The following is a 25640-nucleotide window of genomic DNA, read 5'->3' as shown; positions in this document are numbered from 1 at the left end:
GGTCTGGCCCCAGGGAAGGGCAACAGCGACACTCAGCCCAGGCACTACGATGATTTCGCTGTCCTGAAGGCAACTCTGGGCTCAGCCAGCCCCGGTGTCTGCCAGGCAGGCTCCCGACTCTCCCTCCAGCCCTCGCCCCTGGCTCTGGTGTAGTATGTGTGGACGGGGAGAGCGGCCAGCTCTCCGCGAGGCTCTCTAGCAAGTTCCTCGGGTCTGTTTGTTAAAGAAAAATTCCAGTGGGTGCATCCAACACATGGAACTCAAGTACAGAAATTATATTTATCCACCCCACTGCCAAGGAGATCACATGCCCCGTGAGTCACTCCAGATGTGCTCAAAAACAGAGTCTTTCTGTGGAAGCCCGGTCCCCCAATCCCGGAGAGAGTTGGATGAAGAGAGGTACCAACTCCTGTCCCACCCAGGACGCAGCCTTCGGGCTCCACCCTTCTGGGGCAGGGGAGGCATCTCGGCACTTCTGCAAAGGAAAGACTGGGAAGCTCACCGTTGTCTCCCTGGGAGGACTGGCACAGGCATACCTGTAACTGCTGTGGTCCCACTGGGTTTGAGGGTCCATTTTTCACCCTTTTGGAAGAAAAGATGCATTGGAAGACGTTGCTGCTTCTGCTGTTGTATTACAATGCTCAGGCGACCGTGTCCCATGGGTGGAGCAGGGGTGAGTTGCTTTTTATTCATTTGTTTATTTGATGCTCATTATTCTTAAATACACTTAGGAATTTGGAGGGTCATAAGAGAAAGAAAAAACCCCACACCCTCCTCCTTTTATCTCCTTTCTGCCCATTGCTCTGTGCTTGTTGACATGGTCGTCCCTGCTAAGGGTGATGGGAAAGTGACACCGGAAAAATCAAAGCTGCCGAAGGGAACTCGGGGGAGGTGGAGAACGCAGAGGGCATCCCTTTCTGGCATGCCAGGGGGAGCTCATTTCTGCTTCCAGAAGGTGGACAGACGCCCTCGGGCTCCCCCACCAGCTGCTGCAGCTGGGCAGACCGTCTGGAGAGCAGGTGCTGAGGTCTGCTGCTAAAATGACAGTGCGACGGGGGTTGGGCTGCCAAAGGCCTGCTCCGAGGGGAAACCAGGGCAGAGGCTCTCGGCCTGGCTGCCAGGATGAAAGTCGCCATGCTGCCTCCCGGACAGGAGGGCACGCACCTCTGCAGCCAGGTAGAGCCGGCCCGGTGGCAGGTGAGGACAGAGCAACCCTTCAGCACCCTGTGTGCCCCTGCTGCCACCGCGGGAAGGAGGGGGCCCCAGCATAGTCTTTTCTCTCACCACGGACTTCCTTTCCCTGGGATGTGGTTCCTCAGAGCCGGATGGCATCTTTTCCCTATGTCCCTGATACTGGCTCTGCCTGGGTGACCCTGGCAGCGCCTGAGCTAGTTAGACTTTATCACTTTTAGGAAATGAGGACCCAGGAGTGCTGCCCACTCCTCGCCAGTCTGAGCTGAAATCTTTCCACTGTCTGAAGTCAGCCGAGTTCACTCGCCCAGAAAGGACTGGAAGAGGAACGGGGCTCCTTTGAGTCGGGCCTGGAGGTGTTTCTAGAGATCCAAAACGGGATGGAGAGTAGCACGGTGGCCTGGGACGAGCCTCCTGCTTCTCAAGGACAGTGTCAGGGAAGAAGGAACAGCCAGGGTGGGAAGAACAGGGCAGCTCGGGAGGACGGATCTGAAATGGGGTGCAGGGGGCAAAAGCCACCGTACTTATTCTGGGTTTTATTTCCTCATGTTTAAGCCTGATATTAGGGACTTGCCAGTCCTCTGAGCTGAGCCGAGAAGTGCTTATTGCCCAGAAGCAAATAATGTAGCCTTCTGCTTTGTTTCTGGTAAAAACATTATATGCAAGTGTACACACGCGCACGCTCACACACTTTCCTGCTCATGACATGCACAAACTTTGCGGGCAGCACTTGGAAGTAGAGAGCAAAGAGACCTTGGAGTTGGGTTCTGACACTTGCCCCTTTGTCACACTGGGGAAACTACTTGCTTTGCCTATTCAAAAAGAATAATAACATCTCTCCCTAAAGCACAGGCTGTTAGAAAGCCAAAAGAGATAATTTGATTTATAATACGGCTTGTAAACACTATAGCCACACCATGAGCTACTCTGCAAGGACTCCAAGATTTAATCTCTGCCTCTAATGGGCTGTGTGATCTCAGGCAAGTCTCTTAACCTCTCTGAGCTTAGGTCACTAGCAGGTAACATACTAACAATAATAAAACTTACCTGCACAGTGTTGCTGTAAGGATCATATTCAAAAATGTAGGTGAAAATGATGAAACACTTACATAAATTTTAACTATTACCTACCAGTTTGTAAAACATGAAAATTTTTCATGAAAGAAGGTTGGAGGCTCTCAACAGGGGGTTCCATGGCAACATCCGGGAGCAACTGCTCTGGCCCAGCCCCCTCCTCACTGGGGAAGGTCTGTCCCCAGCAAGTTCACAGTCCACATACAGACTCAAAGCCAACACACGTGATGTCGAGGCCATTCTATGAGGATGTGAAGTGCTGGATTAGGGGTTCAAGTCAGTATTCTGAGTCAATAAATGATACAAAGTCCCTCCAACCATCGTCAAAAGTCTTCCACGTAGTTGGTTTATTTTCATTTTTAACATTTTTTCCTAATTATAAAAGAAATAACACATTTCGTGCCATCGTTTTTTTTTTTTTTAAGACAGAATAGGAGTCACACCCAGATGAATAACAGTTTTTCCAAATGTATTTCATCTTCATCCTTGCCCCCACCCCAACCCCAGCCCTAATTTAGAAGAATTCCCTTTGGAAACAGTCTCAGGGTGACCTCTCCCTCTAAGATCCTCTTCTCCCACCCGCCCACCCCACCCCACCCCACCCCACCCCACCCCACCCCACCTCACCCCCCGGCTCTGCCTTCCCACCGTCCTGCTCCAGCACGTAGAAATGTAGAAAAAACCCAAAGGCAATACACTCTGCTGTCAGGCCAGCCTTTCCCCACCAACCTCCCGGCCTCTCCGTAAGAAGCGCTCTCTAGGATTCCAGCCCAGGAGGCAGCTTTCCACGCCAGGATCCAGGACCGCCCGTTCCAGCCCCACCGGCTGGATTAAGACCAAGTGATTCACCTGTGGTTAGCGTGGCCAAGCCGGGGAAGCCGGGCTCCACACACCCACACGCACACAAGCAGGTGGCCCGGTCTTGGCACGCCCTGGGGCCTGCCAGAGCACCGCTTGACGGGAGAGGACTGGCCAGATGGAGAAAGAAATATGCATATATTCATTGGTATGAATATCTATGCTTTTGTTAAATACATATAAATCATTTCTTTTAAAAGTAGTTCAAGAGGAAGAGCAGCCCTTGGAATTTAGGTCATTTTCGGGTGTCCATCTTAGGGTTGTGTGTGTCCTCAGTCACAAACGTTCCACGAGGGAAGGGCCGGTGGCTGGTGCTCGGTAAGCACTGGCAGACTGAGTCACTGCGTGCACCACGGGGGCCACCTCCTTTGCTTCAGTCACTCCGTGGGGCAGGTGACACTTTACAGGTAAGGCAACTAACTGGAGGGTGGGCAAGAAGGGAAGTGCCCCAGACCCCCAGCTGGATTCAATCCCCAAGGTCCGTGTGACGTCAGTGTCCCCATCTCCATTCATCCTCTCTCCATATCTCTCCATCGCTTCCAGGCCCCTCCCCTGCTCTCAGCAGCCCTGATCTCCCCCCGTGTCGTGGGGTTTCCAGCCAAGAGAGCTGGCTGTCAGCAGCCCTCTCGGAAGCTCCCCCAGAGGACCCCCACACACGGGCTGAGACCCTGGCTCGCCCAGAACAGCACTGTGTTTCCAAAGGGCTGGCCCAGGAGCCAAAAAGTAAGTGACATCAGTAGGCTCTGGCAAAGGATCTTTCATAAATAAGAGCTTTTCCTCTCCACACCCACTGTCCTTTTCCATAGGGTTGCTTCAGCCGATTCATTAAAAGTATGATTGTGGTTTGGCTTGAGACGGTCTGCAGTTTGAATCCTTTTCAGCAAGCTCTCCAGTACCAATGCTGCACACAGTTATGTGGGAACTGCAGTCAGCCTCAATACTGTTCTGTTACAGGGAACGTACTGGGGGCTGGGAGGAAAGAAGGAGTTTCAGGTGAGGCTGCAAAGCAAAGGCAGGCCAGGTTGTTTCTCTGGGCAGGAAAGCTTTGACAGGCCCAGGGGTGGGGGAGATAGAGGACAGCCTTTACTGAGATCAATTGAAAGGAGCTTCCTGCAGGCCAGAACAGGGACTCCTCAGAGATAAACGGGGTATGGTGGAGACAGAAGTCTACATCTACTTTCTGATAATTAGCCAGGACCTGAAACTACAAATAAACTCTAGAATTGCCCTATTAAGGAGATAAGGATTTTGTAAAGCACTTTGTTTGAAAAGAACAGAGTTTAATGACAAAGGTAGGTTCATTCAACAACAGTGTAGATGTGACGCCAGGCACTGGGACTACAGCAGTGAACAAAACAGACAAAATTCCGTACCCTCGTGGAGCTGATATTCTAGTGAGGGAGACAGATAATAAACACATTTATTTAAAAACTATGTAATTTGTTGGATGACAATAAGATAGGGACAGGGGTTAGAGAGTCCAGAGAGTTATAATTTTAAATATGGCAGTCACGGAGGGCCTCATTGAGAAGGTGACTAAAGATCTGAGGAGTGAGTGAGCCGTGGAGTGAGCCAGGCAGTTTCTTGGGGAAGAATATTCAGGCAGAAGGAACAGACGTGCAAAGGTCCTGTGGCAGAAGCTCAAAAACAGTAAGGAGGCTTGTGGCGAGAGTGGTATGAGCCAGGGGAGGGCAGTAGGTGAATTCAGAGAGGTAGTAAGAAGTCAGGGAACACTCATTCTATGGTGTAGAATGAGGTATTGACTGAATTAAAAAAAAAAAAAAAAAAAAGTCAAGTCATGCAGCACCTGGTAGCCATTTGCAGATTGTACTCTGAGAGAGATGGAAAGCCGTGGAGCATTCTGGGCAGAGCAGTGACATCACCAGACCTGTGTTTCTAGAGAATCGCTTCAGTTGCTGCGTTAAGAATAGAGTAAGGGCAGGGGCCACAGCTGGAAGCGGAGATACCACTAGGCTGAGACCAGGAAGCCAGGAGGGATGTGGTAAGAAGCAGCCGGTTCCAGATAAATGTTGAAGGTATAGCCACCAACATTTGTGTGGTTTTGGTGTTGGGGGTCAGGATGGGGTAAAAGGAAACAGCTATTGCAAATCCAAAAGGAGATTCCAGTAGGCAATTGAGATGTAGAAGTCTGGCCTGAAACTCTAAAGTTGCAAGTCAGTAAGGAAGTGAGTGTGGCTAGAAGAGTGGCGAGAGCCTGAGACTGCGGCCAGATGCCCGAGGCTAGGAAGGGGGAGGTGACAAGGAAGAGCAGCCAGTGAGGAGGGACTTTTTTTTATTATTTTTAAGATGGAAGAGGAAGCAACATGTTTTCATGCTGCTGTGAAGGACCTAGTAGAGAGGGAAACATTAATGCTGTAGGAAAGAAGAGGTTGAACTGCCGACGTGACATGCTTCTAGGGTACTTCGTGCACACATGGGAAAGGTCGCTCTGGATAGGAGCGTGGACACCATAACAGAAGAGCAGTCAGCGTGTAACTGGTTTAAGGAGAGAGCAGGAGGTGTGAAACAGTCACCTGAGAAAGCCGGAGAGTCAGCGGAAGGAGGACACGTGCATTGCTGGTCAGCACGCAAGGGCCAATGTGAGGTTAGTGACCATGAACTTACAGCGAGACCACCCCACACGGTGGGGTTTTCCTCCAGCCACATTCAGGTGCTCAGATGCACAGGTGCAGGTATGGAGCAGGTAGAGTTGGGCTGTACATTTGCCAAGTGATTGCAAAGGAAAAGAAAGGAGCAAAGGAGTTGAAGATCTGTGCGAGAGAGTGATCCTAAGGGTTGTGTAATTTGACCTTGCATATCACATTATTATAAATCAAAGCTAGACATTTTAAAGAATGTGATTCATTTAAGAATATGTCTTATATTAAATGCATTCATTCATTAATAAATAACTACACTGATCCTTCCTGTGGTTATTCCAAACTGAAGAATGCCCGGTCTGTGGGCAGATGTACCTACGAAAAGATAGCTTTGTTCATCCTATCAGTGAGATTGGGTTTTGGAGCCTGGGAGATCTGGATTTTAATCCCAGTCGTACCTCAAACAAATTGGGTGGCCTAGGGCAATTTCCTTAGCATCCATGTTTCTTCATCTGTAAAATGGGAAGTTAATACTTAACTCACAAGGAAAGCATGCTGCCTGGCGCACAGTGGGTGCTCGTGAGCTATTATTCTCTCTGAGCTCCACATTTTAAGAGCTTTGGTCTGAGGACCAAAGGTGTCTCTCAACGGAAGACACAGACAGAACATGATACAACACATGAATCACGAACCCTGGATCCAGTTCCTGGACTAACTTAGTCCATGTGGCATGACATTTAGCAAGTGAGTCACTTGTTCTATGCTGGTTGATCCAATATATCATAAACACTCGCTTGGGCAAGGAGTCGGGGAAGCGGGGATTCATGCTTGGTTTCCTCACCCAAGGCCAGTTTGTGCTGCAGACTTTCAATCTGGGGGGTCTCAGGTGTCCCCAGGACAGACACACTGAGTGGCCCCCGTGGACACATTCACATGCAAAGGTAGGACCTAGATAGTGGGCTGGGCGTGGAGCATCGAGTGCAGAAGAGAGAAAACAAATTGGCCCAATTTTACACCAAGCAAAAAGTACACAAAGTCAGCGTTTATGACAAAAATGTCAGAGGCTGGTGTTCTGGTGGCCCCTGGGAGGGAGGGGGCTCCTCCTTCAGGTCTGCGTTGCTCCCACCTGCTCTCAGGGAAGGCTCTGTTGTCAGGGCGACCGGCGAGGCGCACTCAGGCCACCCTCCCAGCAGCTCTGAGACTCGTGCTGCACAAAGCAGTTTGCTAATCGCTCGCAGTGAGCAAGGAGCTGAACTTAAACCGACCCCCATAAATTTGAGGGATGGGACGGAAGGGAAAGGAAGAAAAACCAGCAATGCCTGAAGAGTCTCCAGGGCTGTTGTTTGGTTTTGTTTGTTTTTTTACTGCCTAGTTTATTTTTTTAAAATCATTCCAAAATATATATTGAGACTGCACTTGGAGCGCTGCGTTAGGACCACACGGAGGTCAATCAGTGGAAACATAAACCCACTCGCTCCCCCCACCCCGGCTGGCTGTCCTGACGAGACTTCGCAGAGTGACACACAGCAAGAGGGGAAACGTGTGGAGTGGATGCAGAACATCAGGAGAGAGGGAACAAACACCACAGGGTTACCAGGAAAGGCTTCCTGGGGCTGTGACGCTAATGATGTAGGAGCAAGTCTAGTTTCAGGCTTTGCACGTACAGATCTCGGAGTTGGTCAGCTCTCGTTTCAGCCATTGGCGTTTCTGGCAGGGTCCAGCCTTCATCAGTATAGACAAGAGCATCTTGGGGTGACTGTACAATTAAATTTTTACCTCTGCGTTTTGACTTTGATGAGACAAAGCTGTTGCTTGCCCACCACCTCCAGCATCTCCACGAGTTTATCCTCTCTGGGTCTTACCTCCTACAGCAAGTCAGACCTGGGCAGCTGCTGGGCCACTGAGATGTCCGCCCTAGAGCTGGCTGCACTCCAGCACCTAAGGGGACATAACCAGCGCCACCACCACCTTCCCGCCCTGCCCAACGCACAAGGTCAAACCAGCGGCAGAAATGTGAGGGGCAGGTGGACCGACTGAGGGGGAAGGGGAAGAGAGATTCCTGTGCACCCACACATATTTTCTAAAGCAATAACCGTTCCCCCCATCTAGAGGCGGAAGCTATTTCTAACAATCTCCACCAAATTGTGTTATTATTCGGTATGAGAACATGGGCTATTGGAAATGACAAAATTTCCATTATCAAGCTCAGCTTTGAATCAGGAAGTCTTTTCTTCTCAGCTCTTTGAGAACCAGGGGTCCACCTGGGGTGAGCCTGTTAGAGGAGTGTTGCTGTTCACAGGGAAACAATTGAATGAAGAAAGTCCAGGTCTAAGATCCTGAATAGCCGGTGGCCACAAGAAGTCTGAGATTACAGGGAGCAGAACTGGCCCCACGCCCCTGACATTCCTCCCCAGGCCCTTCTGCTGGGGGTTGGAGGGAGGTGGGTTTTTCTGTTTTGTTTTGTTTTGTTTTGTTTTTTTTAAGGGAACAATATCTTTAATTTTTCAGTAAGAGAGAAATTCTGGTAGCAGAATTAAAGAAGTAAAGTCACCCTCAGATCCTATCTTGAGAAGGGGGTTTCATCCACCCTTTCATGGTGGGAAGAAAAGAGCGCGCGGAAAAAAACAGGTCACGTTTTGGTCTAGGACCAGTTGTGTCCTGGCTTCATGTCCTACCAAGGAGAAAGCAAAGGCAAAGTAAATGCCTTGCTTGTGCTTCCCCTCCATGCCTCCAAGAACATGATGCCCTTGATCTCTTCAGATGCCCTTGGAGGGCTCCATCAGACAGGGAACGAGCTTTGAATTGTTTTATGGTAGAAGGGCTTGGAACTGGATAACACAATGGTTATCAAGCCTGGCTGCCCAGTATGATCAACCAGCGCTGCAGAAAGCCCCAGAGGCCTACACTTCACCCCCAGAGATGTCCACAAACTGGCCTGAGGTGTGGCCTTGGGCACTTGGGTTTCTAAAAGCTCCCAGGAGGTTCTAATCTGTAGTCAAAGCTGGGAACCATTGGTCTATCCTGAGAGCGGCCACACAGCCGGGGCAGTGGATTCTACACAACCTCATTCACTCTCAGGAAGGACAGTGCTTCTCAACCTTGGCTGTCATTAGAAGCACTTGGGAAGCTTTAAAAAATCGTAATGTCCCCATTGCACTCTAGCTCAGTGAAATCAGAACTTGGAGCTGCGCCCCCAACACAGTTGTTTAAAGCCCCTCGGATGACTGTAATGGTGTGAATCACTGGAGTTGGAGCCACCATGAGCTCCACCTGAAACCACAGGCAGAAGCATTCGTTGAACAGAGCGAAGGCTTCCTCAAGCCCGAAATCTATGATTCCATGGGAAACTGGCTCTTTTCTGGCAAAGAGAATAAATTCTGCTAAAATGCTGGGCTGGGAAATATTGCCCTGAAGTTCACCAGCTCCTTCCCCAGGAATGGTCCGAGGAGGCAGAGCTGCTCTTTCTGCCAGTCAAGGCCCTCGCCCGTGCGGGGACTAAGTCAGCCAGCAGCTGCGCCTGGTGCACACCCCGGACCCTGCCAGGCTCTGCTGGGGGCACAGAAACCTAAAGCCATATTTATCCCAGCCCCTGAGGAACTTGTGGTATAGACCATACACGAGCTGCTGGCAGGGCAATATGACAGCAATGCTACATCCAACCAGCTTTTCTGGAAAGTGGGAGATTCCTACCAGTGAGCTTTTCAGGAAAGTCCCTTTCCATTTTTTATCACTTCTGACGGAAATCCTTCCAAAATGCTTTACACCGGTCCCTGCCTTCTTTAACAGAGTCTGAACATAATTTGACCCTTTCTCAATGGCTAAAGGGCACCATTATCAGCCGGCAGAGCTGTCATTTATGATTATGCAAAGTGTGCTTGCACAACTTCCTCAGGTGCCACTCGCCTCAGAGTCTCAGATTTTTATAGTTACTTCCCCAGTTTTTCAGAAGATCACAATCAAATGTCTTGAAGAAGCTGCGCCTTCTTCCATCAGTGGCAGAGGGCTGTGGAGGGGGTCGGGGCTATTTGCCCCTAGCCTGGCACGGTCCCCGAGAATTGCAATTTATAACAATCATTCTTACACTCTCATGTTCTGATTTCTCCCTCACTTGTCCTCAGCCGGTGCAAAATTCTTGCTATCCTGTGTGCCTCTAGTAACCCATCCATCTTCCCCCAGCTGCCACTTCTACATGCAACCACTGGGAAACGACGTCTATTCGCTGACTTTATACTAAATGTGTTTCTAAATCAGCCAACCCTGAGCTTGGCCACATGGTTCCCTAGATCCAAGGGTCGGCGTCTTGTGCAGCGCCCTTCCTTTATTTTGTCACCTGTGTTCAGATTCTTGGCAGGTATATTTCAGATGGCTGGGCTAGCCAGAAGTCTGATCCTCTGATCAAAAGGGCTGTGAATAAATATCAACCAGCACTTCATCCTAACAAAATAAAGTGCTAAGATGCGCAGTGCCATTAGGGAACAGTAGTTCTAGGGAATTGGGGGCTTTTTCTTTGTTCATTCACTTCTGTTTTGCTTTATTTTGCTTTGCTTTAATATAAATTCCCAGGCATATAAATTATTTAAAACCTTCTCATATGGTTCTGATGAGCAGCAACTTTGAAACCATTGGTCTAACACGCCTGAGAGCTTTCTGGGACACACCAGGGGAGTATGTTATCTTTTCCTGCCCTATGTCCACCACCACTTCCAGTCAGTCATTCTCAAGACCCGCTGGCTACTCTCAAGGTTCCCCGGGGGAGAGGCCAGTGCACACACAGCGCCCGGGAGCTCACACTTCTGTTTCTTTCAGCCGTGCTCTTCCCTGCTGCCCATCGGCCAAAGAGGTCTTCATCCGTGCCACTGAACCCCATCCTGCAGACCTCCCTGGAGGAAGTGGAGCTGCTCTTCGAGGTAGGCAGACGGGAATGTGGTCAATTCACGTCACCCAGAAGGCACTGCACCTTCTCTGTCTCTTTTGGAGGAGAGGTGATCCAAGCCCCCGAACATGAGTGGCCTCTGCTGAAGTAGGGAATGGCTTAGGCTAGTTGGTAGAGGTCATAGAATCTTGCCCATTCCAAAGCAAGGTATTCCCTGTACCTCCTCTCCTCTCCCACGTGCTATAACAGGAATGACAGCATCAGGAGTTCACTCCAGGCAAAATTAGAGATTAATTTTGGCCCACAGGCACCAATCCCGGCACCCATAAGCACCATCCCGGCACCCAGGCACCAGCCTTCCAGGCAAAGGCTTTGAGGCAGGACACGTCAGGCAATGCCAAGATGTTGTCTGGGTGCAGCTGTGTCGCCCAGGCCCTGCATGCTGCAACAGCCATGCTGTCTGGCTGCCCTGCTAACCCAGCTGGGTTTCTGGAAGCCCAGGGCCACTCCACAGCCCTCTTCCTCGGCCTCTCACCCTGCATCACTGAGACCCCACTCATCCCCCAAACCACAGGGGGTAGTTTCCTGAGGCTGCTTGTTCAGTTCAATGGTACGATCCCAGGCTCGAGATCTGAGCTTCAGTCCTGGCTCTGCCACCCATCCGCTGTGCAACCTTGCCTAAGCCACCGTTTCTCTCTGGGCCTGACTCTTCCTCCACTGCTCAGTGAGGGAGGGAATCAACTACAGTCTCCAAAATTCCCCTCCAGCTTTGACATCCCCCAACTCCGTGCACTAGAACTGCCTGGTTAAGAAAGAGACGGCTGCTGTAGCCACGCAGTTGAGCCAGGGGGATGGGGGGGATTTCAAATCCTGCCTTGTGGGCAGAATGGAAAATGCGTAGCCTTTGCCAAGTCTTGAACATCGGAGTCATATAACAGACTTGTGTTTTAGGAAGACCACAGACAGTACCACAGAGGGTGGGTTAGAGCAGGGGAAGAGGGAGGCAGAGAGAAGAGTTAGGATGTGGAGTGATTCCATCCCAGAGGTATGTATCATTTCCAACTGTGAGCCTGGCTCCATGCAGGGATGCACATGATGGACCCAGCCCCTACTCTAGGTGGGCAGGTGAGAGACGTGGACAATCTCTATGTCCCACTTAGTTCCTAGCACGATCCCCTGCATCCTTCAAATTCCCTTCTCAGTTTATGCCTGAGAAGATCTTTGGTGGGTGGGAGGGAGAAAGGGAAGAAGGGATTGAACCAAGACACTAAAAACAATAATTGGTTGCTTAAATACTGGCTTTGTATCAGGCACTATATTAGATTTGTCCATGTTTGTATTATTTAACTCTCCTAACATCCCAGTAAAGTAGATGTTGTCACGAATCATTTTTACAGAGAAGGAAAGTGAGGCTCAGAGAAGTTAAGTAAGTCACCCAAGGTTACACAGTAAGTGGGAAGCCCAACTGGAACCCAGGTCTCTTGGAGGCTCAGAGCTCTTTCCACAGCTACCTCCCTAAGTGAATGCATGAGATGATGAATATAATTGTGTCCTCAGCAATGCCCAGCTTCATGTCTTTGTACATCCCTTGTTTCTCACCAGTTCCTGCTGGCTGAACTTGAGATCAGCCCTGACCTGAAGATCTCCATCAAGGACGAGGAGCTTGCCTCCTTGCGGAAGGCCTCGGACTTCCACACCGTCTGCAACGACGTGATCCCCAAGAGCATCCCGGACATCCGCAGGCTCAGCGCCAGCCTCTCCAGCCACCCTGGCGTCCTCAAGAAAGAAGACTTTGAAAGGACAGTGCTGACCCTAGCCTACACGGCCTACCGCACAGCCCTGTCCCAAGGCTATCAGAAGGACATCTGGGCCCAGTCCCTCGTTAGCCTCTTCCAGGCCGTGCGGCATGACTTGATGCGGTCCTCAAGTCCTGGAGCACCTCCCTGAGAGACTGGCCCATACCAGGACCTTGGAGCAGGGGCCAGCACACACAGTGACCCAGAAAGTCTTCATCCTCTACTCCATTGACAGAGACCAGCAACAAAACATGCACCTCTGACACAGAGTGGCTGAGACAAAATAGGAGTAGCCCCAGTGCTCTTTTACCCCTTGTAGCTTCCTGGCAGACACATCTGATTCATACCGTAAGGTGACCTGGGCTGGAAGAAAGGGCTGGAGTGGTGACCCAAGATGCCTCCAAAAGAGGAATGGTTTCCCTGGTGACATGCAGAAGTCTAAGATATGCATCAGCGCAGAGTGATTTTGCTACACACACCCAAGAGTGACAACAGAGCTAGAGGAGACATCACAGAGGTTTGGGCATGTCAGGAAGATGGGAGACAGATTCCTTTGGTCCTAAGGGACTGGGGTGCTGGGTTGAATGAACATTTTTCCAGAGGTTCTATAGTAAAGATAAAGTAACCAGAGCTATACCCAAATAAATATATCGTTAACCATGGATATACCTCTTGACTTTTCCAAAAGCCACCAAGAAGAATCAGTCAGAAAATCAGTAATTTTAAGACCTATATCTCTTAACTCTTCTTTTATGAAAACTGGTCTAACACAGAAGAGAAACAGAAAGGGGGCCCACAGAAATGTTACCAGTCTAGTCATGATCTCTTTGGAGAAATACTAGGATGCAGGAAGACAGTATTCATCATCTGAGAAAAATACAACTTTGCATCCTGATAATTCTCAGGCCCAGAAGATCAATGACTCTCTGTCTCTCTTTCTCATTCCCTGATTATACTGTCCTTCACTCCCTCAAATGCAGGCTCTGATCTATGTGGTTTTTTGTTTTTTTTTTTTGAGACAGAGTCTCACTCTGTTGCCCAGGCTAGAGTGAGTGCCGTGGCGTCAGCCTAGCTCACAGCAACCTCAAACTCCTGAGCTCAAGCGATCCTCCTGTCTCAGCCTCCCGAGTAGCTGGGACTACAGGCATGCACCACCATGCCCGGCTAATTTTTTTTTTTTTTTATATATTTTTAGCTGTCCATATCATTTCTTTCTATTTTTTAGTAGAGATGGGGTCTCGCTCTTGCTCAGGCTGGTCTCTAACTCCTGAGCTCAAACGATCCGCCCACCTCGGCCTCCCAGAGTGCTAGGATTACAGGCGTGAGCCACTGCGCCCGGCCATGATCCATGTGTTTTTGTTCAATCTTTCTCTTTCTAACATCACATGTTCTCTCTGACATGGTCGTTCTACTTGTTTTTTTCTTTCTTTTCATTTCAGTCTGTGTCTCTGCAGCTCTATATTTGGGCCCAGTTCTGAATATCTCTGTGTCTGTTTCTTGATGCGTCTCCAAGTCTCCTCTGGTTGCCTCCTGCTCTGTGTCTGCCTGTCATACTCTGACTCTCACTGTCTTTCAGTCTCCTCTGTTGGAATAAAACAAAGACCAACATACAGCGTTGAGATCACCCGGGGGCAGATCCACCTGATAGCCCACCTTCACTATTTATGCTTTTCCTGGATGCGGGGTGGGGAGTGGCACACAGATGGCCTCTATCCCTAGACATTGTGCAATAGCCTGACAGAGTCTTGCATCCTGCCCTGAGATTTCGCCCCCCTGAGAATGGATCTGAGAGCTTTCTTGTACTTAGAATCATCAAGCGGAAAGACTGCCCACCGTCTATATCACCACTGTGGTATAGACGGCTGCTCCCAGTGGTAGGAGATCTATGAATGGGAGATGGGTCCCAGGACCATTGGCAGCCATGGTAGTTCATTCACCCAACAACAAAAACATTAAAGGGACTTTGTATTCATAAATTGTGGCCTGAATTTATGTGGCAATCAATGACTTAAAATACAATAGAAAAAAAAAAGGATATGACCTTTTTAAAGACAAGTAAAGACTTCATTTGCAGTAATTAGATTCTTTTTTTTTTTTTTGAGACAGAGTCTTGCTTTGTTGCCCGGGCTAGAGTGAGTGCCGTGGCGTCAGCCTAGCTCACAGCAACCTCAAACTCCTGGGCTTAAGCAATCCTACTGCCTCAGCCTCCCGAATAGCTGGGACTACGTGGCACGTGCCACCATGCCCGGCTAATTTTTTCTATACATATTTTAGTTGGCCAGATAATTTCTTTCTATTTTTAGTAGAGACGGGGGTCTCGCTCTTGCTCAGGCTGGTCTCGAACTCCTGACCTTGAGTGATCCACCCGCCTCGGCCTCCCAGAGTGCTAGGATTACAGGCGTGAGCCACCGCGCCTGGCCCAGTAATTAGATTCTTAAACACTATTTTAATCTGAATACATATTAATTTTTTACCCACAAAAAGTGTTAAAACAATGACTTCGTTGACCTACAGAATCAAATATTGTGCTCACCACCACCACCACCACCCAAAAAAACCCTACTCTTTGCCTAATGAGTAGAAAAGGCAGGGCAGACAGACTCTCCCATTTGGTCTCATTAGTGCCACAATCTATACAACCACAGTCACAACTGGGTCATATTTTGTCATAGTACTCATAGAATAATTTGACAGTATGATGTTTATAGTGGAAACTTGCCCAGGACTTATGGAACCATTTTGCCATCTTGATTCTGCTGAGAAATTTTAGGATCTAAAAATTCTGACAGTTACCTCTGTAGTTGGCATCCTTGCGACTATCTCCAGGGCCACTCAAGAGACACTGAGAAACATCTAGGTGCTAAGACTTTCATTGCTCTGTCATCTCACCTTGAATCTAATCAATCAGTCAAAAGTATTTCTGCAGGTAAACTGGTCTAAAATTAAATGCTTGATAAATGACTTTGCACAACACTCTTTACTTTCCTAAGCCATTGTAATGTAAGGTCTTACATTTCTTTTTTCTATCATGGTAAAAAAACACATAACCCAAAATTTACCCTCTGAACTGTTTTTAGGTGTACAGTACAGCAGTGTTAATTCTATGCACGTTGTTGTGCAACAGACCTCTAGAATTTTCTCATCTTGTAAAACTGAAACTCTGTACCCATTGAACAACTCCCCTTTGCCCCTTCCCCCAGCCCTTGGCAACATCACTCTACTTTCTGCTGCTTTCGATGCCTCATGCAAGTGGAATCTTTCTTATATTGCTTGAACATTGTATTCTGGACAGTGTTTTCTTCATCTGAAAAATGGATAGAGTCCCAAGGAGAACTACTGGTCTTACTGTGTCGTTCGCTTACCTAATTTTATTTAAGAATATTCATCTATGGTGGAATAAAAATGTCATGACGGAGTTACTAAACTCACTGGAATCTTTGTTATCTCAGATTATCTCACCAAGGAATTTGAAGTGGTTCATGGGTTTAACAGCGGATGTTAACTTCAACAGCTGTTTGTTATCACCCAGTTTCTTTAATGTTTGCAACCGAAACATCACACATGTGGTATTGTTCATTCTGAGTTTTAAAATCATTACAAAAATGAGGCTAGAATGTAGTAAATACGGCAGCCAGCGTTTAACATGCATTTACAGAGATGAGTTATCGTAGGCCATCCAAGATAATTTCAAAGGGGACCTGGGCTATCCACAGTGGCTCCTGCCTTAGAAGTCAAGAAGAACTGGTTTTCTGGGTCACTTTACCCTTAGCCTGGGGACAATTTCCAAGTGGTATAGCTGCAGACCGTGGAACGCCACTCCTCGAATTCTGAGAATTCAAGAAAACATGGGTTTTATAACCGCTTAACTCTGCTTGGCATCTCCCAAAGTAATGTTTCCAAGGACCACCACTTATAGAATGTTTGGGCTTTTCTTTTTCTTTTCTTTCTTGCCCCAAATCCACATGTTCTTTTTGAGAAGAGTTTCTCCCAATCTGTAATCAGAAGTTCCTGAATCCAACTGTTGTTAATACCTTGTCCCTGAACTCGTCAACTTCTTCCCTGCCTCCCACCTCCCCTTACCTACTAACCAAACGAGGCCTTCTGCTTCCTTTTTGGTAAATAGCCTCAGAGAGGAGCATTTGAGCACCTACTCTAGCCAGAAAGACCACTGACATCCGGGCTCTAAGGGCTTCTGAAATGAGACTGACATCTAGATTTTGCCAGAGAGGCAGCCACCCTTCTCATTCTTCCTAAAAGGTCTGGGGTCTTTCTTCCAGGCTCATACCCGCTGCTGGCTTAGACCCTTTGTAGTCCCCTAGGCGCTGAAGCACACGAGCTTCGTCAGCAGAGAAACCTGAAAGGCTCAATTTTGTACGCTCTGGGGCAAATTTCTCCTGAATTAATATTGCATTTTCTCCCTGACACTAGACGCGTCGTCTTCCTGCGGACTGTGTCAGCGAGTGGCCCTCTCCGCGAATGCTGTGTCCTGTGCTCTGAAACAATGCAGCAGTGCTTGCGGAATTAGATTATGTTTACCATGATGGTCATCACTCCAGCCCCCAGGATGTTTGAGAAACTGAAAAATAAGCTTTGCAAGCTGCCTAGGTTCTGCAAAATCAGCAGGCCCCTGCTGTGACCAATCCAGGACTGCCTTTGCAAGAGATATTGGCTCATTCTTTTCAACTTGCTGATTGGCTTTGAGGAGTGGCCGGAGCTCCTGCCTCTGTCCCGGCTTCCCATTGGTGGATGAAAGTTAAAGGTGGGCCTCCAGCAAGTGGTTGTCCTGTGACAAAAAGGAATGTCTTGGGGATTTTTTTTTTTTTTTTTTTTTTTTCCTGCTTTGGAGGCCCAGGCTCAAGGCAAATTATAAGTAGGAAACCAATTTGAAGGAAAGAAATTTGAACCGAGTTAAGGTATCAGGTCCCGAGAGAGACGAACAGCCCCATCTGAAGTCTGCAGGCGCCTCTGACAAACTCAGGCTTGTTTTAAGGGAAGGGCTACTAGATTTTTACCAACAGCAAGCACAGGTAGGAGATGAAACAGGTACTCCCCCAAACAGGCCATCCGAGGGAGGAAAAATGATGGAGAGCACGATATGCTCTCAGTATTTTTAATTTTTTAAAGCTTTTAAATGATTTCTTCAAGGCCGAACAGCAGCAGCAAAGGTGCCACTTTAATTGGTTAAGAGGGCTCTTGCTGACACCTGGAATGAAGTTACTCTATTACTGATCGAGCAGAGAGAGGACCCACTATGCCCCCGTTTATAATCCTTTCCCAGTTCCTTTTTGCTGGTCATAAAACTATGCTCATCAATCCCACCTAACGCGGGAGGCCAGGAGCCCAGCCTTTGGTGGAAACCGGGGGGTATAACTGCCCTCCCATTCTGCCCCAAGACGAAAGAGGACTCTTGGAAGCCAAGAGAGGTTTAAGAAGTCTTTCTGGACAGAGCAGTGCGTAGCGAGGAGCGCAGGCGTCCCCGCAGAGGGCCGAGGGCGAGCTGAGAGCAGGTAGGGCCGCCATGGGGCTGCTGCACGGCCTGCTCCGAGCCCGGAAGCTGCTGCTGGTCATCTGCGTCCCGCTCCTGCTGCTGCCTCTGCCCGTCCTGCACCCCAGCAGCGTGAGTACTGACCTGTCCCCCCACGCGCACCTGCGGGCCGGGGACCGGGCGGGAGGACCGGGAGGGGAGGGCGGGGGAGGGCATGGGAGGCTCCCACCGTCCCTGAAGGTGGCTTTTTGTGGGTTGGAACAAATGGAAGTGTTTCTCTGGAGGAAACGGACGTACCTGCTTCCTAAAAGCTGCCATTTTCACCCCTCCATCTCAGCCCCCGGTCCCCAACCCCACGGCCCCCAGCGGGGAGTCAGCACAGGGCAGGGGCCGTGGCTGCTGGGACTGCTGGGCACAGCACAGAGCAGGGGCCAGTGGAAGGGCCCGTGGGGACAGACTGGTGCGCCTGTATTTGTCAGGAGTCAACATGTGACCATCTTTATCTGAGAGCAACTGGAGACACAGGAAGAGCCCCCAGGAATGACGCGGAGGAGAAGGCTGGGGCGGGGAGGGAACGTGGAGCCACCCCAGGGTCCGTGGTGGGTCTTGGAGGACTCTGGTAACCACTTTTAATCCCTTAAGTGCCGTGAACTTTAGGGAAGGCACCTGTAAGTTGAAAGCAGAGTTTGTCATGTTGCCATGTGTGTGGCCTTGAATTCCTTGTGTCCTCTGTGTTTTCTTCTCTGCGCTCCTGAAGGACAGACATAAAATGACAGGATAAAAAAGAAATCAGAGCCCCCGTACTCCAGACTGGGACCTAACTCCTGACCGGGCTTGTGTGAGCTTTGGCTCCACCTTGGGCTCCCCTCTCTGTGGCTTCACTCCTTCCCCCAGCTGGCACTGACCTTGAGATTTTAGGAAAAATAAGCTAAGACAAGTTAATCGTGTTTGTGGGAGGGGAAGGGCGTCTTCCACTCGGCTCCTTGAGTAACTTGGTAACCAAGATTAAGTTAAAAAGTTAAATAGAGGGGATTAGAATGGTTCTTCTTGAAAACAAACTGGCTTAAATCTTTTATAAAATAAATACCCCAGCGTGCCAGGGAGACGCTGATTAAAACTGGGCTGGGATTAGCAGACAGTGATTACTGCTGACATTTTTCCTGAGTCGAACGCTAGTCGATTTTCTGCTTTGTCCAAATGGGCCTGATTTTTTTTTTTTTTTTTTTTTCCTTTTCTTTTCAGGGCTTTTGTTTTGTTTTTTGTTTTTTTAACTCAATGTCAGGTTGATTTAAGGGAATGCTACCAAGAGACACATTACCCTCCTCTCCATAGCAGTCTCAGGAACCTCATGTCTCCCCCTTAGGTCAGCCCCATTTTGGGGGGAACTTGGCCAGTGTCCACAGGAGGCACAAACCGGATGCCCAGCACAAACTGTGTCTCTCACCCATCCTTCACCCCTTGCATCAAACTTTTAGATTCTAGTATTTAATCCTTGAAATTCCAAGATGGATTTGCTGGCTCTGGGCTGGAGTGGAGGAGAGAAGTGACTGAGTACCTGGGGAGGAGCTCCTGGCCTACAGCTTTGATGGTTCTTCAAAGTGACAACCACAACTGTGTTTTAGGGGTCAGAATGACCTTCCCCTTTTTCTTGCCCCGCTCTCTAAAACCAGAGGTCCAGACTCTGTTTATCATATTATGGAAGAAGAGGGTACAAGAGGGGGTGTCCACAACTAAGCCCTTCTTCAGTGTCCCCGGGGAGATAAAAGTTGCACTCAAACCTCCCAAGCTAAATTTTTAAAAAGGCCTCCCAGTCATTTATGATAGTAAATAAACAGACTTCAAGTCTCTTCCAGCGAAGTTGGAGTCACTGGGATATCACTGGGGTGGTCGGACTGCACTGCACGGAAAAGGGTCAGTTCCAAGCCTAAGGTAGTTGCAGAGTAGGACGTCCTACCTAGGCAAGTGCCACTTCTGAACTCTTTCCTTTATTGGTAAACAGGAGCAAAAAAGAATTGACCACACTGTCCCCTGAAGGCATTGCCTGAATACTCACCAAGCCCCACACACCTGCCGATAAGGGGACAGTGACATTGATAAACGGCCTGGGGGTTCCAGAATATTCTCCCCAGAAGATGAGAGAGACCTGTTAGCCAGCAGAGGAGTCCAAGTCAGTTCAGCCAACATTAATGGAGCCTCTTGCCAGCCACTGGCTAGATGCTTGGGACACCAGACTCCTGCAATCAAACTTTGCAGAGTATTTTGGGTTGTCTGCATACAAGCTTATCTGCTGAGTTTTAGAAGCTTGAGAAGGGGCAAAAGGCGGTTCATAGAGATTCCATGGGTGATCTAAGTGAGAAATACACAGGAATATATGGAAAGGTGTCTCTTGTCCGTTATTCTGCTCTAAGGAAAGTCCAGATAAAAATGGTGATGGTTTATCCTGTCCCTGATACTGCTGGAGGAAGGTAGCCTGGTGACTTCCTCTAGGAACCTATTCCAACTTTTACTGATATTTACAATCAAAAGTTTAGCTCAGCTTACCCAAATTCTCCTAATTCAAATCAAAATTATGCCTGGTAAAAGGAAAGTTTTATCTGTATATCTCCTTCTCCCTGCTTCCTCTCCTCCTTCCTCTCTCTCTTTCCCCTTTCCCTCTCTCCCCATATTCTCTTTCCTGCCCCAGCCACTAATTTGTAGCCCTGGAATGACCAGGACAAAGACCAAGGGTTCTCTGGAGGTGATGAGGGCTTCCTGGTAAGGGACAGACATTCTGTCCTCTCTCTCTTCAACTAGAGCTAAGACCTGCCCTTCTTTCTCTTTTCCAGAAAAGAGATAAGAACAGTGGGCTTTGAACTCCTTAGGTAGGTTTTGTTTTTGTTTTTGTTTTTCATTTCTACAGCGAAGAGGTTATTTCTCTAAACTGCATTCTTCTTCAAATGGAGCCATTTTTTTTTTTCCACTATTGATTCTGTTGTCTTATCAGCACTTCCAAAAGTTCTATCTTCTCTCTGATCTTTTGGCCCCAGAGGAAATCTCAGTGGGAGACAGTCAACAATCACTGGGCCCAGTTCCCATTTCCCAACTCCCAACCCCATAATCCGTGAGTATCAAGAGGGAGCAGGGTCCCTTCCTGCCAGGCCGGGTAATCACTCCTGCTGCCCCTCACTGATACAGTGACCTTTTGTAACTTTATGCAAGAGTTTGAGGACGCCTGTTCTGAACTCCAGGAGTGATAAACAGAACAAGATTTGTCGGGTTCCTTGGTCAGCAGCCAGCCTCAGGGCAGGTCAGACTCGAGCCCTAATGGTTTAGAACTATGTAAAAATTGAGGAGCCCACAGCCAACTTGGATTTTCTATAAATGGCCCTCTGAGTCACAGGGCTCACTGATGTTTCCATTAAGAAGGCCCTGGGACAGTAACCTCTCTCGAGAGTAAGCCGGTGACTTTTCTCAACACCATTAATCAGCGCCATGCAGGGCTCTCGGCATTACTAGAGGCCAAGGTTAAGGAGGACTGGCTTTTGATAAGAATGTTGGACTTATTTACTCTGTGCACCCCTAGGCTGTGCAACCAGCAAAGCGAGTGGACTGGAGAAAATACTGGTAATTTTCCAGGCCTCCCCTTCTGGATAGATGGCTCTCCTTGGTCCCTTTGAAGAAGCACGTTTCTGTGGTGTCCAGCAGGTGGAATGGAGCCCAAGAGCAATGAGAACCAGACCCTGGTGAGGGCAGTATCTCTCAACCAGGGATAATCTTGCCCCCCAAAGAACAGTGAGGACAGTTGGCAATGTCTAGAGACATTCTTCGTCGTCCCAACTGAAGAGATGCTACTGGCATTTAGTGGGTAGAGGCCAAGGATGCTGCTAAATATTTCACAACATACAGGAAAGCCCCCTGCAGCAAGAAACTATCTGGCCCTAAATGTCAATAGTGCCAAGGTTGAGAAACGCTGAGTTAGGAGTTTATGTTTCTTCCTCATCCAAAATGAGGGGCCCGTTCTCAGGATCGCTGCCCACCCCTTCAGTCCTCCCTTCCCTCTGCTGGGCTCCCTTCAGCTTCTTACTAACTCTTGAGAGAGGCCCCAGGGCAGCATGCAATCCCCAGATGCCACTACCACATGATGGAACCTCAGATTAAAAATTGAAGGGGAAAATAGTCGACCGGTTCCTGCCTAACAATTTAACTGATTAAAATTTACTGCTGAATTGTTTTAGCAAATGGTCTAAAGCAGGGGGATTTAACTTCATTTATTCATTTTTAAAGCAATGAGGCTTTTTTTTTCCCAAATAAAATCTTACCATATAATGCCAATACATGATCAAATGAAAGCAAAGCCCCTCTGGTTGGGGTTCTGCATTCCAGGCCTTGCCGAGACACACCCCAGAATCCCAGGGCTATGAGAGCATAGGATGGAAGCCACCTTTTGGATTATTTGTAAATCTCATTTCTTACTGATCTGCTTCTCTTCAGTCGGGTACACACCAAATGCCCCCATGTCATCAGATTTTATGCATGTGTGCTTAACTCAGGGTGGGTAATCTCAGAACTCACATGTGAACCAATCACACATACTGACCCTTACCTTCAGCCACCCAAGAACCTTTAGTATCCATCAGCTTGACATCAACTTGTGTCCCGGTCCAAGTTAAAGCATTGAACTCCACCTGTATAGTTTACCATCTTGGGTCTGGGCACTGCAATTAATTTCAATCCCCACGCTCGGCAGTTTCAGGAACCAGCAGAGCTGTGATATCGCAACAGTCCACTGGTGGCCTTGCTGCACATCAGTACAAACCACATGCCAGGCACTGGTCATCCCCAAGGAGCAGCCATAATGTCACCCACGAAGGGATGGGCCCCACCACGTCCCCACCACACTCGCCCACCAAGTCCAGCATGGCACTCCCAAGACTGTGTCCTGGTGCCCGTGTTAGAGCCCAGTGCCTACTGCCTCAGCCCCTGGGTCTCACCTATATGCTCAGTGGCAGTGACTGTCCCTGTGACTGACCGCCTCTTTCCTCCCCTTCCAGGAGGCCGCGTGTGCTTACGTGTTGATCGTGACTGCTGTGTACTGGGTGTCCGAGGCGGTGCCTCTTGGAGCTGCAGCCCTGGTGCCTGCCTTCCTCTACCCGTTCTTCGGAGTCCTCCGATCCAGCGAGGTTAGACCGCTTGCAGCCCAGCCCCCTGCCTGGGGCCCTGCAGGGCCAGGGAAAGAGGGCTCCGGGTGAAGGGAGATGCACACAGCATTGAGGAGGAGGGGCTCTGTCACCCGCCGGAACAACCCCTGAGCACTAGGCCTTGACACCTGCTCTTCCTCTCCTTCCACCCATGACCCTTGTATCCTTCAAACTGGCTCAAAACTTGCCTCTTTCAGGAAGCCTTACTTGATTAAACACATCCTGTTGCTTCCTCAGTCTGAAATCTTTAAGGAACTGTATGATTGGCACCTAAAACTAGGCTGCAGTTAATCTTTTTCAGTCTTTTGTCTGCATTTAGACCATAAACACACAAAGGCATTAGGCCTACCGATTCCCGTGCACCTCATTATAAAGCTGAGCCCATATACAGCAGGTGTTCAATAAGTGTTTGTTGAGAGAGAGACTTGCCATGTTTCCCTGAGCCCTGCCAGTGTTTTCATCTACCGCTCCAAAAACCATTTCTGTTCCTTCTTCCTCGAGTCAAGCTTCCCACATATTCTTTCCTTAGCTGTCCCTTCCTAGAGTCCTCTCTGTTTACTCTCAGTGGCTTTCTCAAAAGCTCAAATAGAAATTGTCAGTAGGAAACTTCAGGGCAAACATTTAAGCCTACCACAAATAAGGAAAAAGGAAAAAACAGCCATAACCCAGGAGCAAGACGAATGATGGTCCTTATTCATTAACACTTGCTTCCATTTGGACTGTCTCCTTGTAGCACCTGGTCTCCAGGTAGAGTTTCTGATGACAACCCTGAATGGTAGAGGTGGGGGGAGGTTCTGGGCAGGCACAGAAGAAACAGCAAAGGGAACTCGTGTCTGAATGCCCGCTAAGAACCAGGCACTATAGCAGAGGTGCTATACTTGTTATGCAGTGATCCGGAGAGCTCTGCAAGGTTCTCCACAAGGTGGGTGTTAATATTTCTATTCTACAGAGGAGGAAAGAGGCTTGGAGAGTTAGAAACTTATCCAAAATCACGAAGTAGAAAGTAGCAGAACTGGATTCAAACCCATACCTATTAGATTTCAAAGTTTATACTATTGCTTACCATACCAAATGAAAGACACCCCATAAAGCATTATGTGGCTTCATGGTGTCATAAACACAGGGGTTATTACTAAGAACTGTGGTTCTCTCCACTTCTGTGATATGAGGAAGGAAAAATGAAGCTTGGCCTATGGATGCCTTAATAATGGATGACAGAACTTACTGGAAAGTCCGAAGATAGAATTAGGTGATCCCCTAATGGTTGTACTTGACTGCAAATGAACAATCTATCTTTCTACTGGATGGACTCAACTGACCAGGTTTTGGGGGCTTTGTTTTGGTCTTAGGTTTCTTTTCTTTCTCTCTTTCTCTCTCTCTCTCTCTCTCTCTCTTTTTTGGTTGTTGTTGCTGCTTTGAGTTGCCATAGCCTCAGGCTCTCCAAAAAGGATAGAATCTCAAAACTCTCAGCAGTGCTTTTATTTCTACAGATAGGTTATCTCTGTAAAAGCTAGTCTGTGACCAGAATCACCAGGCAGTTGCTCCAATTTTCCCCCTTCTTTTATGAAAAAAGAAGAGGTCCTATGGGTTTTTGTGCTTGCCTAAAAGAAAAATTAACCTTAAACATGACTTTTTTTAAGAGGAGTATACAAACTTGTTCTGCAGGTTTCTCTTTATAATTGTGAAGTGTGGCTCATGTTTATGATCCCAGCACTTTGGGAGAACACTGCAGGAGGATTACTTGAGGCCAGGGGTTCAAGACCAGCCTGGGCAACATAGTAAGACCCCATCTCTACAAAAATTAAAAAACTAACCAGGGTGGTGGTGTGGGCCTGTAGTCCCAGCTACTCAGGAGGCTGAGGCAGGAGGATTGCCCAGGAGTTTGAGGTTGCAGTGAGCTATGAAGACACCACTGCACTCTAGCCCAAGTGACAAGGGAGACCCTTTCTCAAAAAATAAATAAATAAAAATAAAAATAAGATTGTGGAATGAAAAACTGATAGAGACGGGGGTGAGAGTAGAGAGTAGAGAAAAAGAACAAACTTTAGAAAGAACTGAATCCTAAGTAACATTTTAAAGTGAAATAACTATTATTATAATTAAGAAACTTATCTTTGTATTTCACTACAGGCAGCCAAAAAGCCAATAGCAAGCCTTAGCCTGTCTCTCATTCTCTAAGGGCTGCCTACAGCAGGAATCCTCTGCTTGGCCCGTCAGCCCATCCGCACAGTAGAGATGTTGCTAGGCAACAGCTACCCAAGGGCCACCCCTTTAACCCAGCCAGGAAGGCCAAACCTATAAGGAGGTCTGTGGAGGCAGTAGTTTGCAAGGGTAACATGACTTTGTGAGAAGAAAGGGAAGACTGTCTAGCGAGGGATGGTGTGTTGCTCTTGCTGGGGGCTGGAGGAGCCAGAAGGCATGTTTTATCACTTGAGGTGAAAAATCCTAATCCATCTGTCTGATGAAGTAGGTTTGGCTGGTGGTGATATTTACCAGTTGGGCTACAAGGAGCAGCTTAGTCCAAAAATAGTCTGTTTAGCTGACCTTGTTAGCTCAGATTAGAAGGAAATGCCAATAAGGTAGAGG

At 48.4% G+C, this 25640-nt stretch overlaps 2 protein-coding genes across 2 annotated transcripts in view; both read left to right on the top strand.

Moving 5' to 3' along the window:
* The first annotated feature begins 405 nt into the window (after positions 1-405).
* FAM180A (family with sequence similarity 180 member A) lies at positions 406-13060 on the top strand. Its single transcript, XM_069462168.1, has 3 exons — positions 406-673; positions 10530-10630; positions 12199-13060. The coding sequence occupies exons 1-3, from the start codon at positions 598-600 to the stop codon at positions 12541-12543; spliced, it is 522 nt and encodes a 173-aa protein (XP_069318269.1). The 5' UTR covers positions 406-597; the 3' UTR covers positions 12544-13060.
* A 4167-nt stretch (positions 13061-17227) lies between these two features.
* The window catches only part of SLC13A4 (solute carrier family 13 member 4), a 42364-nt gene continuing 33951 nt past the window's right edge, over positions 17228-25640 (top strand). The window contains exons 1-2 of the mRNA XM_069461859.1: positions 17228-18009; positions 22908-23036. Of these exons, the coding sequence (XP_069317960.1) occupies positions 17911-18009; positions 22908-23036 (228 nt within the window). The 5' untranslated portion in view covers positions 17228-17910. The remainder of the gene's footprint in view (positions 18010-22907; positions 23037-25640) is intronic.

Source organism: Eulemur rufifrons, chromosome 29 (assembly GCF_041146395.1).
Source record: "Eulemur rufifrons isolate Redbay chromosome 29, OSU_ERuf_1, whole genome shotgun sequence".
Taxonomy (NCBI): Eukaryota; Metazoa; Chordata; class Mammalia; order Primates; family Lemuridae; genus Eulemur; species Eulemur rufifrons.
The sequence above is the reverse complement of the archived record's forward strand: the minus strand, read 5'-3'. Positions and strand labels throughout refer to the sequence as shown.